At 48.2% G+C, this 13193-nt stretch overlaps 2 protein-coding genes across 3 annotated transcripts in view; one reads left to right on the forward strand and one right to left on the reverse strand.

The window, feature by feature from the left end:
- The window catches only part of TMEM255A (transmembrane protein 255A), a 50721-nt gene extending 43898 nt beyond the window's left edge, over positions 1-6823 (reverse strand). For both annotated transcript variants that reach the window (XM_001925258.7, XM_003360426.5), the window contains exon 1: positions 6635-6823. In XM_001925258.7, the coding sequence (XP_001925293.3) occupies positions 6635-6692 (58 nt within the window). In that variant the 5' untranslated portion in view covers positions 6693-6823. The remainder of the gene's footprint in view (positions 1-6634) is intronic.
- LOC146394776 (uncharacterized) lies at positions 1246-12358 on the forward strand. The gene is made up of 4 exons (XM_085008470.1): positions 1246-1411; positions 4555-5069; positions 5340-5536; positions 8417-12358. Exons 1-3 carry the CDS (start codon positions 1246-1248, stop codon positions 5382-5384), a joined length of 726 nt encoding a protein of 241 aa, XP_084864596.1. The 3' UTR covers positions 5385-5536; positions 8417-12358.
- The last annotated feature ends 835 nt before the right edge of the window (positions 12359-13193 follow it).

Below are 13193 nucleotides of genomic sequence, written 5' to 3' on the forward strand. Positions count from 1 at the left end.
AAAGTGAAATTGCTCATTTCGGCCAGAGAAGGGATAGACTTGAAAAAAAATCACGTGGAAGGTTTTCCTTTCCTCCTCCACCTGGTAACTGGGGATATCTCTGGGGAGTGGGATTATGGGGAGCTTTAGTTTTCTGCAGTTGTCAGGTGCTATGTTTACAATCATATCTATTATATTTCCAGCTTAAAAACTTTTATATATATATATATATATTTCCAGTTTGAAAATAAACAACAGAAGGAAATTGCACCAGTTACATAAAACCTAAACAAATTTTTGTGCTTTTGGCATTCAATAAAAGATGTGTCATACCCACTTAGTGTAATGGTTTTTTTAAGCCAAATTATAAGGCATATGATAAATGGAAAGTGTACTGTGGTGGTATTAAATAAAAATATTTTAAAGCCAATATGCAACTGAGAAGAATTCTTTCATAAGCCAGAGATACGAAATTTCATTTTCAGTGTAAATATCAGAACCAAGCCAGGTACTGGGATTTTTTTTTTTCTCATTTATTTCTGACATTTGCCACCTCATGTGTAAACTTAAAAATGGTGTGTTGGCGAGATGTGCCACATAACAAATGTGTATAATAAAGTAAGTGTTTGGAGGCCATTAGTCCACAAAGATATGTATCCGGGGAAGCAGATGGAGAGGATTATAACTTACAGTGTTTAAGCTTATGTGAGGGTGACATAAATACAAATGATGAGAAACTCATTCTTCTACTCAATGCTTATCAGACATAATAACGCAAACCAATATTTTTTTTTTCGAAAACAGGCTTATTAAGTCAGATAGAAAAACGGTATCTAGACACGCTTTTCACCTTTCTTTTTTTAAGGAATGGAGCCCTGCTCAACACACTACATGAGTTTCTCTGGTTGGGGAGGGGGTTCTCACCAGGAAATGCCAGGGATGAGCTACCACCTAGGAGTGCTCATAAAAATCAGCAACTGGGGGGACTTGGCCTGAGAGTCCAGTTCTCTAGGGGGGAAGATGAAGGGTGGGGAGCCTTGTTATGCTGGGGTTGCCCACCCAGCTGGCTTGGCTGTCATTTATGGGCCTCAAAGAGGCCACTGGGGACTGTTCCTAGGACCCCGTCCTTCTGGGAGGCCCCACTGCAGCCTCAGGAAGCAGCTGCCATTGAAGCTGCCCAGACTGCACCACTGGGAAGAGGGGAGAGGGGATGGAAGAAGGGGGAGGGAGGCGAGAAAATCAGCAAGCCGGGGAGGCCTGGTGGTGATGAGAGGAGGGGGCTGCGGGGCGGCCCTGCAGCCCCCAGCAGGTACCCCGTCCTCGAGGGAAGAAGAGCAGCAGGAGTGCCACCCTGGGCGAGCCCCACCGTCCTGCTCATCTCCCCCAGTGCGGTCCCTGGGTCCCTGGGTCCCTGCCGAAGGCTCCGAGGGAGGTGGGAGGGGCTGGCGGTCTCTCCCCTGACGTCAGCCTCGAAAGTGAGGGATGTGACTCATCAGGGTCATTTCTAATACGGCTCTATTCTAGGACCATTTTACATGGACACGTAGACGTGGCCTGGGCGTTTAGAGGCACCCACAGATGAAAGCGGCCACATTGCACCCTGGGAGGAGAGGTAAAGAGAGGTGGGAACCGAGGCTCCTCTCCAGGGGCCCCGAGTCCAGCCTCCAGGGGTGAAAACATCAGGAGGCGGGAGACACCTGTGACCTCAGGGCCCTCTGTGTGAGAGGGCTATTTGGGATGCAGACAGGGAGCTGACTGCTGGCCAACACGCTGGAGACTCAGGCTGCGAAGGGGTGGGGGGGGGCGGGATTTATTTCTCCTGTTTATCTAAAGGTTAGTTATCCTTCCTTAAGATTTCCACGGACCCTCAATAGTCTCTACGCCAGGGTCCCTAAGTCCATTCCATGATAGCTCTTCTCAGTGAATTTGCCACTTGGCTCCAGAGGGGCTCTAACATAAGCTTACCAACATCACCTCCCTCCCCCTGCCTTTCTCCTGTGTCAACTCGCACCACCTAAGCCCTACCGGCCCCTAACTAGCAAAATGGAGTGAGGGAACGAACGTCTGGACACACCAAGGGTATCTTTGTGACACACGAAAGTGTCTCAACACCTCACACGGAAAACACGTCGCCTTAGAGACTAGATTTGGGGGAGCGTGTGTACACGGTCTTTCTAAATTTGGGAGTATTACTCGCCTTCTCTTTCCCTGCCAACTGGCTTTTGATCTTATTCACAGCTCCTGAGTCTCCTTTGCAAATATCACTCTAACTCTTAAAAGCACAGCAGCCGGGTCAGAAAAGTGACTCAGCAAACCACATGGTGTCATTTGAAAATCCCTTTTTTTTTTTCTCTTGCTTTTGAACCTGAATTGAAAATCCAGTCAGTTGAGAAACCCAGGCAGAGATCTTGCAGCTCCACAGGGGCCTTGCCTCCAGACGGGATGAGCTTTGGCTAAAATTCCTAAGCAAACTCCCCCTTCACCAGGTTGAATATTCTCTGTCCCCTCAGGCCCTCCTTCAAGTTACCCCTTATTTTACAGTCTAAGAACTAAAACTGGGTAAAATGAACTTATTTCTAGTTGCACTTGGAAAGCTGACCCTTTTAAGGAACCCCGGGATGAGTCCTTTTGAAAAGTGAAGAATCACCTGTCCACTCATGTTTAATGGCAATTTGACTTATGTCACATCTACTTAGAGCAAGACACACCTGTCCTCTGAAAGGGTGGCCCAGGCTCCCAAAAGGCAGCTCACTGTGTCTGCTGAGGGTAGTTTCCTGGTGGTTGTTCATTAAAGGGGAGAAGCAGAGCTCTGTTCACATTAGGGTTGAATTTGGGGCCTTAGATGTTCCCATCAACACAGGAACATCTCATCCGATTCTATTTAGTAAGTCAGCATATCAAAAAACCTCGGACACCATGAGATACTTAAATAAAGCAGCAGGTATTTGAAAACAGTGCCCACCACAGTGTCTGATACCTAGTGAGCTGTCAATACTTGTTGAATAAACAAGAGGCAACATCTCAGAATCGATTCCTTTCTAATCAAAAAGGCTGTGGGGGGAGGACTGTGTGAATTAATATCAGTTACATTCATAGAATTGATTTTTTAAAATAGGCTACACCTGAGGGCCCCCCGGAACTAAAAGCCTTCTGGCCAACTAGTGTCACAACCCCAATGTCTCTCACTAGCCTGCCTTCTTGGCACCCAGTATATTTCTGTTTGGACAACAACAACAACCACCCCTGCAACCAACAGCAGTGGGAGAGTCTGAATCCCGTCACTGGCATCACCTGCCCCCCTCCGCCCCCAGCAGCCTCCCTGCAGAACTACTGCAGCCCTCCCTCTCTGCAGTGCCCCACCTCCACCCCAGATTCCTGACGACCAGGAGGCTCTGCTCTAGAAGCACCCAATTATTTGCTGTCTCCACCCTTCCAAATATATAGCCAGCCTCTCCCTCCTCCCGGTTCCCCCCACCCCGTCAGAGCCCCCACCTGCACTGCGGTCTTGGAATCCCTCCCTTCCCCTGAAACCTGATCAAAATTCACCTCCTCCAAGAAGTTTTTCTTGATCGAGCTCACTCGACTCTAATCACTCATTATTTCATGTCACTGAGTTCCCAGATACCTCACTTAGTAAGTACACTAATTCTAACTGTTACAATAACAACGGGAATTGTGGGTCTGGTCCACAACCCATATGATGTCCACCACTTCCAGGATTATGAATCTGACAGGAACTGAGGTGTGGGTCGCCAGAAGGCAGGACGCCTCTCTCTGCTCACTTGTTTTTTCACCTTGTACATGTTCTTGATTCCCCCCCTTGATCATAGGGTGTGCAATCTGTCAGAGTGCAGCAAGAAAGAAGGCCCAGTATCCTCTCCTGTGCACACTGTGTTGTTGTTGATTGGCTAATCCTTTGGGCTGATCTTTGAACGCATAAGGATTTGCTTACCTGAGTCAGCTTTGCCACACAGAGAGGGTCCCAGGAAGTCCCAGCCTTGAGCATCCGTGGAAACAGGTGGTTGCCTACACAAGGGCCGCAAGGCTCTGCCAATCTCCCAAACATTTCCTCAAAGGTGCTGAAATCCCCCTCTTTGGGCAATTCTTGGACCGGAGACATCCAAGGCCACCGGTGATTTACAAATGTGTTATTTGCGAGGGAAGTGCCCTGCTGTAGTAGAGGTGCCTCAGCGCCTGGGGGCAGTGTTGCCAAAAGGGAGATGGGGGGGCTGCTGGGAGGGGGGGCGATGAGGGAGCGCCGGAGTCAAATGACCAGCCGAGCGCCCGCTCCGCTCCCGGCTTTGGGCTAATCACGCATCCCCAGCCAACCAGCAGGCTCAGAGTGCAGGCACCTTGGTGCAGTGTGTGTCTGTGTGCTTTATGTTTTACTGTTTTGGCTGCGGCGGTGTCCTGCCTGTAGAGGGACCCCCCCCCCCCCACCGAAACGCTGCCCTTGGAAGCTGAAACACTAACCCACCCAACCCCACTTCCCCTCCCCCCATGCAGGGAAAGGTGGCAGTTGCCAGGGCTGTGTTAAGTGGGAGTAGCTCCTAAGTAGCCTAGACGCTGATTCAGGCCTCGGCTGTGTGGGACTAGCGCCAGGGAACTCCGAAGAGACTCCCCTGACCAAACTCTGGAAACCCAGGGTTACCACTCGACTCGAAAATTTGCTAGTGCCCTGGGCCTGCAGACTTTACGAAGCGGCTGCGTGGAGCGGGCTCCCGCGTTCATATGGGCTCTGGGATTCTTTTCCCGCAGTGTCGAGTCTGGGCTGGGAGAAGCCCTCTCATCTTGTTGCGCAGATCTTTCGGGAAACGCACGATCGCCTAAGGGCCCCTGGGAGCCCAAGAAAGAACTCTCTTCATCTCACAGAGCAGGGTGCCCAGGAACAACGCTTTAAGCGCCAGGCCCCTAACCTGTCCACTCCCACAGGGGCAGACGGGCGGGCGCGGGCGGCCGGGTTTGCAGGTGGTTGTGGCCCGCTGCGGGGATGCGCGTGGCCGAAGCCTCGCACTCTTCCACCCAGCCCTTTCTCGCGCATCGCTCGGCGTCGGGTAGCCAGAGCTGCGTTGGCGCCACAGCTGGCCAAGGTGAGGAGTGCATTCTGTGTGCGTGCGTCTGTGTGTGTGTGTGTGTGTGTGTGTGCGCGCGTGTATGCGCGCGCGCGTGTTGGAGAGAGACAGAGAGAGAGAGCTGGGCTGGGGTGGGGGGAGTCTGGTACTGCTGGGTTCTGGATTCGGACCCGAGTCCTTGGCCTCAATTGTACCACGTTGCAAATAACTACGCCCTTAAAAATAAACAGCAAGTTCTTACACTGAATATGAAAAACCATTGAAAATACGGATCTTTCTACTCGCCAGGAGACAACACTTTCTGAGGTCCCTCCAGTGAACGAATTCTGTTGACGCTGGGTCTTTCGCAAGCAGTAGGGAGCTCGCGCAAGGGTTTCAGCCCTCTCCCCGCCCCCTCCCCTCGATGTTCCCGCAAATTCTTCAGAGGAGACCTGAGCAGATTGGATGACAAGAATTCGGGACGGAGGAATTTTGCCGAATGTAAAGTATGCTGGAGAGAATTCGATTTTGTTCAAGTGTATCCGAGGCGAATTTTAAGGTTAGGTGGGATCATGGTTCGACAATCCTCTCCCGCTCTCTTGGGCTCCCGATTAATTTCTCCACCCAGTGAAATCATAGGTCTTGGGAAGGTGTCTAACAGCTGAGGGGGACTGGGGTTTGTTTGTTTATAACTACCAAAAAGCAGCTTCGAGGGGCAGCCAAGTTGGTACCTGGAGGTAGTTGTCCCCGGTTTTCCTGGGGAAAGGTGTTGAACCAAATTAGGCTAGTGGGTTCCCCCCACCCCCTCCCTTCCACCCGGAGAGGAAAAGCGCGACTTCAGAAGATGCGCGGGCTCGCGCTCGCTCTTTCTTTCTCGCGCTCTCACTCGTCTCCTCCATCCCCCCACCTTTTTTTTTTTTTTTTTCACACTCACGCACATTCCGTGCTTTTGGAGCAAAATTAGGAATCAAATTCAAGGAATGTTGATCCTGCCGCTGCAGACGGCGGGGCTGGGCTGTCTTGAGTGATTCCTCAGGAATTCCCCTCCTGCCAGCCCCCCTCCTCCCTCCTCCCCCCCGCCCATCCCCCAGGGTTGCGCAAACCCCCCCATCAGCGAGGTGCAAGTCAGCCCCCCCCCCCCCGCCCCACTGCAGCTCTGAATTTCAGGGCAGCTTCAACAGAGTTGGGAGGGGGCGAGGACTGTTTCTTCTAATTGTCGTTAGTCGAGAGCGCTTAGAAGTGACGGGGACTTTGCAAAGAGGGAGCGTCGAACGGAAAGCGAAGGCGCAGGTTGCAGGGAAGTGTTTGGATCCCCAGATAGCTGGGATTTACCACCGGCTGCAAGTCTGTCGACACACGCACACAGACACGCACACACCCGCACTCCGGGGCACGGACACTCGGACGCAAGCTGGGCGCTCGCATCTCCGAGCGTCACCCCCACCCCCGCCGGGCCGCTCCCCTGGGGCTGGGGTGCGTGGACCCCCTCCCTCCCCCCTGCTTACCGCCCCCAGGCTCCCAAGGCGGCCGGGGCGCCCGCAGTCCCGGGGGCAGCGCATTTCCCCCTTGCCGCCGCCGCCCCTTGGAAGGGCGGCTAGACTTACCCATGGAATCCGGCAGGGACATGTCGCTGGACCGCTGCTGAGTCAGGGACTGATGCATGGTGAAAGCTGCCCTGTGGCCCCGGCCCCGGCCCCCAAAGCTGCTTCACGCGCCCCCGGCTCAGGGCGCCCCGCAGAGCATCCTACTCCGCGGCTGCTGCTCCCCGTCCCTCCCGAGAGCTGAGAGAGACTGCCTCTGGTTGCAAGCTGCAGCCCAAGTGCCGCCTCCCCCTCCCTTCCCCTCTACTCCCTCCCTCCTCTCCTGCCTCCCTCTGCTCCAGGAGGCAGCAGCATTGGCGGTCCGAGCAGCGACGTGCGCTTGCGCAAGACCCCCCTCCTCCCTCCCCCTCGGCCCCCCCATCCTAGTTATCCACCTCCCAGCCTCCCAAGCCAGACAGGGAGCCGTTTTAGCCCCTTGGGGCCAAGACTGCGCAGAGAAAGAGGGGGAGGCTACAGCCTGGGGCCGACAGGCCTTCTCTGTAGTTTGGAGAGAGGGTCTCAGGCAAGATCCTGTTTTAGGATTTATAACTGGGGAGGGGGCAGAGTAAGAGATTCAGAGCTGAGAAAACACACACACACACAGAGACGCACACACATTTGTGCAGGTTTGGTCCTAGTGCTTCCAGAATGACATAATGGAGCTGGAGATGATCCAGAAAAGGGCCACTCTATAATCAAGGGGATGGGGGATGGTGGAAGGGGCTGCCATATGAAGATAGATTAAACAAATGCAGACTCTTTAGAAGGATGAAGGCTGGGAAGGGATGTGACTAGAGTGTATAAAATTATGCAGAGATGGAACGAGGAAACACAGCCTTATTCACCAGATCTGAGGATTCTAGAACCAACAACCCCCTAAGAGCTAGAAGGAGATTCAGCTAAAGCAAATAAGTCTCTGCACCAGGCCCTGAGTTTGGGCTTTTGTTCAAGGTGATTTTATGTCAAGGATCTCGTTTTCTCACCACAGCTGCCATGCAAGGCAGGGAGAGGAGGTATCAGTAACCCCACTTTACAAATAAAGAAACTGAGTCTCAGAGAAGGGATGAAAATTTCCTATACCCACTCAGCTATTAAGTGACAGAGGTGGGATTTGAACCTAGATCTCTTGGACTCCCAGGTCAGTACTCTTCCTGCTATGGAAGCTGCAAAGAAATGCTACTCTATATTGCATCTTGAAAACCTGAGGAGTTCATTAGCTCCAACAGGGGCAGCAGGATGAAAACACGAGTAGCATTGGAAAGAGTGAGAAAGTCATGGTCGACAGACCCACCGGGGCTTGCTAAGGGAGACTGGGGCTGTGGTGGGAACCACTAAGTTCTTCCCCAACCCATCCTTCCAGACCACGTTAGGATACTGGGCTGGAATCACTATGCTGTTAGCCCAGAGAGTGGTTCTGAGGTCCCCCAAATGGCAGAACAGGATGAGGCCTCCTTGGAGTGCCTCCTTGGAGATATCTGCCTGGTGACCAAGGGAGGTGGAAGGGGAGGAAGGGAAGAGCAGTGGGCTCCTTCTGGAAACTCAGCCCCATGGGCCTGGCATCCCAGGGAATTGACCCTTTTGGAGGCATCCATTCTGTCCAGTGAGAGCTCGCAGGTTCTGCTTTGCCAGATCTCCTTCCAGCCGCCTCCCCCAATGACTGCTGCAACCCTCTCTCCATGTGCACCCCCCAAACACCCCCAAGTCAAGTATAAAACTCTCCTGAGAGTGGATAGGATGAAGAAGGGCGCGTGAGTCTTTCTAGCTCTGGCTGGCTAACCTACTGCAAGGCTTTGTTTCCTTATCCAGGAAATGGAACCAAGTGGAACACTGCACTATCCCATCTTCCACAGGAAGAAAAGATGCTTCCTGAAGGTTGAAAAGCAAGCCCTTTTGTAAAGAACTTGGGCCCCCCAGGGACAAGACTGGAGGCCGTGTCAGGTATTATTAGCAGCCCTGCACTACAGATGCGGGTTAGAAATCTGTGATCTATGTCCTAGATAGAGACAAGAAGCCCACTTCTGTAGAGGTGTGTGTCGTAAGCATGTTTGGCTTATGTGTCATCGAGTCTCCATAGGCTCCACAGAGGCTGAAAGAAAGCCCATATTTACACCCTTGGCCTGTCTTCAGTTCTGTTTACTTGTCTCTTCCTTCCCCCACTCTAAATATTTCATATATTTAATGTGAAGAACTCCTGCAACCAGCACTGATTTCTCAGGAGTACTTCATAATTAGTTGATTTTGTTTCTGTGAAAGTAGCCTTGAAGAAAAGAGGTTTTTATACAGGCTGGAAAAGACAGCTTTCCACCTTCTTCGGGGATTTGGGCTCCCCAATAGCAACCATACGGCTAGAGATCCCTAACGAAACCAAACAGAAACTTGTTACTGCTCTGGCTTCAATGGACAGAAGGAGGACTTTTCCCTTTAGAGAGAAGCACATTACCTGTCAGTTGACACAGAAGGCGTATGTAATTTGACCTTGATGATCCAAGCCGTAAACCAGTGAGGTGCCCTTAATAGGGGTGAGCCTTGCTTTATGCAACATCTGGATTCCTGAATCCTGTGTGAAAAGGAAACATGATTTTCAAAAACACTAGAGGGGCTGGCTATTTCAAAGAACTGCGTACTGTATATTTCCTCCGTACTGTCTCAGGGTACCGCTATGGGACTTGGGACACAGCAGGCTCTCAGTCAAGTGAAAAATGACTTTGAAACCAGCAGCAGTGACAACAGCAGATCTCTCCAGAGATGGTGTGCTTGTCTGGACAGGGGGTCTGGGCTAAGAGGAGGGACTACAATGGGAACTCGGGGGGTGGGGTGGGGGGAACCCACACACATTTCAACCGAGCCTGGCACAAAGACCTCCTTTCCTCCAAAAGAAAGTTGATTTGAACTCAGAATAAGCTGGACAATTCACAAACAAGAGGTGATTTTTCATGGGCTCTATTCCGATTTTCTTCACGTCAAAACACTTGTGGGTTTTATGCCTAAATCAACTCATAGTAAAATTTACCAACAGGCGAGCCGCCTAGATGAAGGAACAGGTCTTTCATGCTAATGAAAGCTACTATAAAACTGCTTGGTTAGCTTCTGATAAAAAAGAAATTATTAAAATGGCTTAAAATAAATCCTTTTCATTGCAAGCTTAATCAAGCATACAGTGTTGCCCTAGGTTGCAAACTGTTTTATAGCACGAGGAAGCGTTTGCCAGTGGGGCTGCAGCCTGCTTCTCTCCGTCTTCTTCAAACCAATGACGAGTGCTCCCCAGAAGCCTTCAAACCACGAGAAAAATGCCAGATGGCCCCCTGCCTCTAACATGTTCACCCTGGGGACAGCCATAGCACTCCATCACCTCCTTATTTTGATGATCAGTTTGACTGGTGAAATTACCCTAGTACCTTCCTGATTCCAAATTGGGGAATGCAGACGGGAGGGATCATGTCCATATGTATACATGCACATGCTGCATTCACGCATATTGAAATAGTGGCCACACAAGTATTCACAAATGCGCGCACACACATTACATCCTAACCACTCCCTCTCTGCTGTGGTTACCACCACCCACCTCTCAGCTTCAGACTTGAATTGACCAAGGATACAAAGGAGCTTCAGAATAATGGAGAACCTGAAAGAGTCCAGACATCCCTAATTGAGACTGGAGTTGTGCCCATCAGACTACCTTAGGTCAATGCCTAGTACCCACTGCTTGCACCACTAACAGCTGAATCAGAGGAGAACCATGGTTGATGTTATTCCACCCAGGAAGCTTGACTAGTTCCCATCAGATTTTCTTTGGGTACCACTATAGCACCAGGGAACAAAGCTGGTACTGGTCTTTACTTTGTTATTTTTTTTCCTGTTCTGTGACCTGCTTTAGTTACCAAACACTGTGTTATAAATGTTTTCCAATACCAGTAAGAAATTTTTAATAACACGATTTTAAATGGATGGCTCATCATTTATTTATCCCTCCCTGTTGTGGGATATTTTAGAGGTTTCTAATTTTTCAACATTACAAATAACACAGTGAATTAAATATTTGCATCCTTATTACCATAGGATACAACCTTACAACATATGATATTCCATTACAGTGGAATTGTTGGTTCAAAAGTTTCAAATATATATTTCCCAGTTTTATCAATATGCAGTAAAGTGCACAGGTCTTAAGAGTACATATTAATGAATTTTTACAAAAATACTTTTTTTTTAGGCCACACCCGCGGCATATGGAAGTTCCCAGGCTAGGAGTCGAATCAGAGCTATAGCTGCCGACCTGCACCACAGCCACGGCAACGCAGGATCCGAGCTGCGTCTGCAGCCTATATATACCATAGCTCAACACCGGATCCTTAGGCTCCTTAACCCACTGAGCAAGGCAAGGGATAGAACCCACGTCCAATCATGGATCCTAGTCAGGTTCATTACTGCTGAGCCATGACGGGGAACTCCCATAAATACAACCTTGTAACTACCAGCAGATAAAGATGTTGAATCTTTCCCACATTCCAGATGGCTCCCTTGAGCCCCCTTCCCAGCCAACAGCCCTCCTAGAAGTAACCACTATTCTGATTTTTATCAAGTCCGAATATTTTAAATGTTTTTAATACATATTGTCAACTTTCTATAATGATCACTTGGTTATGCCTGGTACATAGCAGGGACGAATACTTGTTGAATATATGGCACTTTTGTCTATTGCTTTTTTTATGCTTTTGAAATAAAACATGACACTGTGACTATCCTCCAAACTGCACTGATGCACGATGCAGCAAACTGCCCTCTTCCCACAGTTCTGCTCCCCAGAGATAACAACGTACGGGCTGGAATGCATTTTTCCTGATTTTTTTCCTCCATGTATATATACCTTTACTTTTTAAAATTTGTCTTGAAAGTTAAATACTCCTTTTAAAAAGTAAACTTTTTCAATAGTGAAATAACGTCTTTTTTGTTAAGCATTGTAAGGGGCATTTAATAGCTTTCCAACACACCACATCAAAGTTCATCTTCAATCAGTCAAACCCATCAGTAGCTCATTCTTGCACAATAAAACCCCCCTTCAACTTCTATTACAACACCTCCTTAGCTCTTATGGGCAGGGAATGGAACTTCTGATCATTCATGTGTGATGGAGAGCATCAAGAGAATTATACGAAAATGACAATGAAGAAATGATTCTGATTTCAAAGTACAGTGTTTGGAAACATTAACAAAAGCATGAAAAAGACATAGATATACATACTTCTAGTAAATTTTTGATAGGAAAGTTCTGAAGAACCAACAACCTGTTCCTTCTAATAGAAGGAAGATTTTTAAAACTGCTTTTTTTCCCACAGAATTTCACAGTTTCCTGCTTTGAAGGCATAAGACAGCAACAGAGAACAATAAGGCATACAGCAATGAATACACCAGGGGAATCTTGATATTCAAAAAGGCTAGATAATGCTTTTTTGAATTTTAGAATAAATGTGACAGAGGTTAATAATCACAAATGTGAAGGTTAGAGCGAGATCAGTCAATGAGTAAACACAATTAACCCATTTTATACAGTAAATTACTTACTGAAGGAAAAAAATCCACGCAGAAAAATTCACCAGATGTATTGCTTTAGATTCAGGAAATAGGGATAATGTGAGAAAAAGAACATATATATATATAAAGAATATATGTATATATGAATATGACTGGGTCACTTTGCTGTATAGCAGAAATGGAGAGAACATTATAAATCAACCATAACAGGAAAAATTAAAATCTTACAAAAAAAGAATCAGGAAAAAGAAGCAGGAGATGAGGATGAGTGGCCTTAATCCCACAGGAAGTAGTTGGCGGATCATTTAGTGGATTTCACGGTTTGGATGCCCTGGTTTACCTGCCAGAGACGGCAGTTGGGGGAGACCGTCGAGCAGGATTCAGTGGAGCTGTAACTGCCTTATTTCCTTCCTCTAATTAATTACAGAGCTCAGTACATCCTTTTCCTTTATCTCCATGAAAAAACATTCATTCATTAAACACCTAATTAGATGTGGCATTGTCGCGGGTGGGGAGTGTATCCAACTGCTTTGTTCAGGTTTGGACTGGAGAGGATTTCTGTGTTCAGTAGTTTGTGGGAATCAATAGATTTGCTCCCAGTTCAAACTGCTCCACAGAGCCTTTAAAAATGTTTACACTCTGTGACCCTGTAATTCCACTTCTGGGAATCTGTACTAAGGAAAGAAAAATCGGGACTAAGATTTATGTGCAAGGATGTCCATGGCAATGTTATTTATAATAAGGAGAAAAACTGGGGGAGAAAAAATCCTGAAATGCCCACAATTAAGGGAGTGATTAACTAGATGATAATACCATAGCCACATGGAACACATATTATATAGCTACTAAAATTGTGTTTAATAGAAATATCCATAATAAAGAACAAATACATAGGTTAAGAACTGCTTGTATAGTTTGATCTCTATTTGGTTTAAAACTGCATATATATGCAGAAAAAAATGACTAGAAGGAAAGTCATAAACATTCACTGTAGTTATCTCTGGGAGGCGGACTACCTTCTTTATACTTTTCTGTATCTTTCAAATATATT

Source organism: Sus scrofa, chromosome X (genome assembly GCF_054392235.1).
Source record: "Sus scrofa isolate SSC_HxYL_T2T_F1_AM1 chromosome X, Sscrofa_HxYL_maternal_Yorkshire_Landrace_v2.0, whole genome shotgun sequence".
NCBI lineage: Eukaryota > Metazoa > Chordata > Mammalia > Artiodactyla > Suidae > Sus > Sus scrofa.

Coding starts and splice junctions, on each gene's coding strand:
- LOC146394776 (XM_085008470.1), top strand. CDS start 1,246: ATGAGAGGAGGGGGCTGCGGGGCGGCCCTGCAGCCCCCAGCAGGTACC. Junction 1,412..4,554: donor TGCCGAAGGCTCCGAGGGAG/GTGGGAGGGGCT, acceptor ACGCTGATTCAG/GCCTCGGCTGTGTGGGACTA. Junction 5,070..5,339: donor TGGCGCCACAGCTGGCCAAG/GTGAGGAGTGCA, acceptor TCTACTCGCCAG/GAGACAACACTTTCTGAGGT.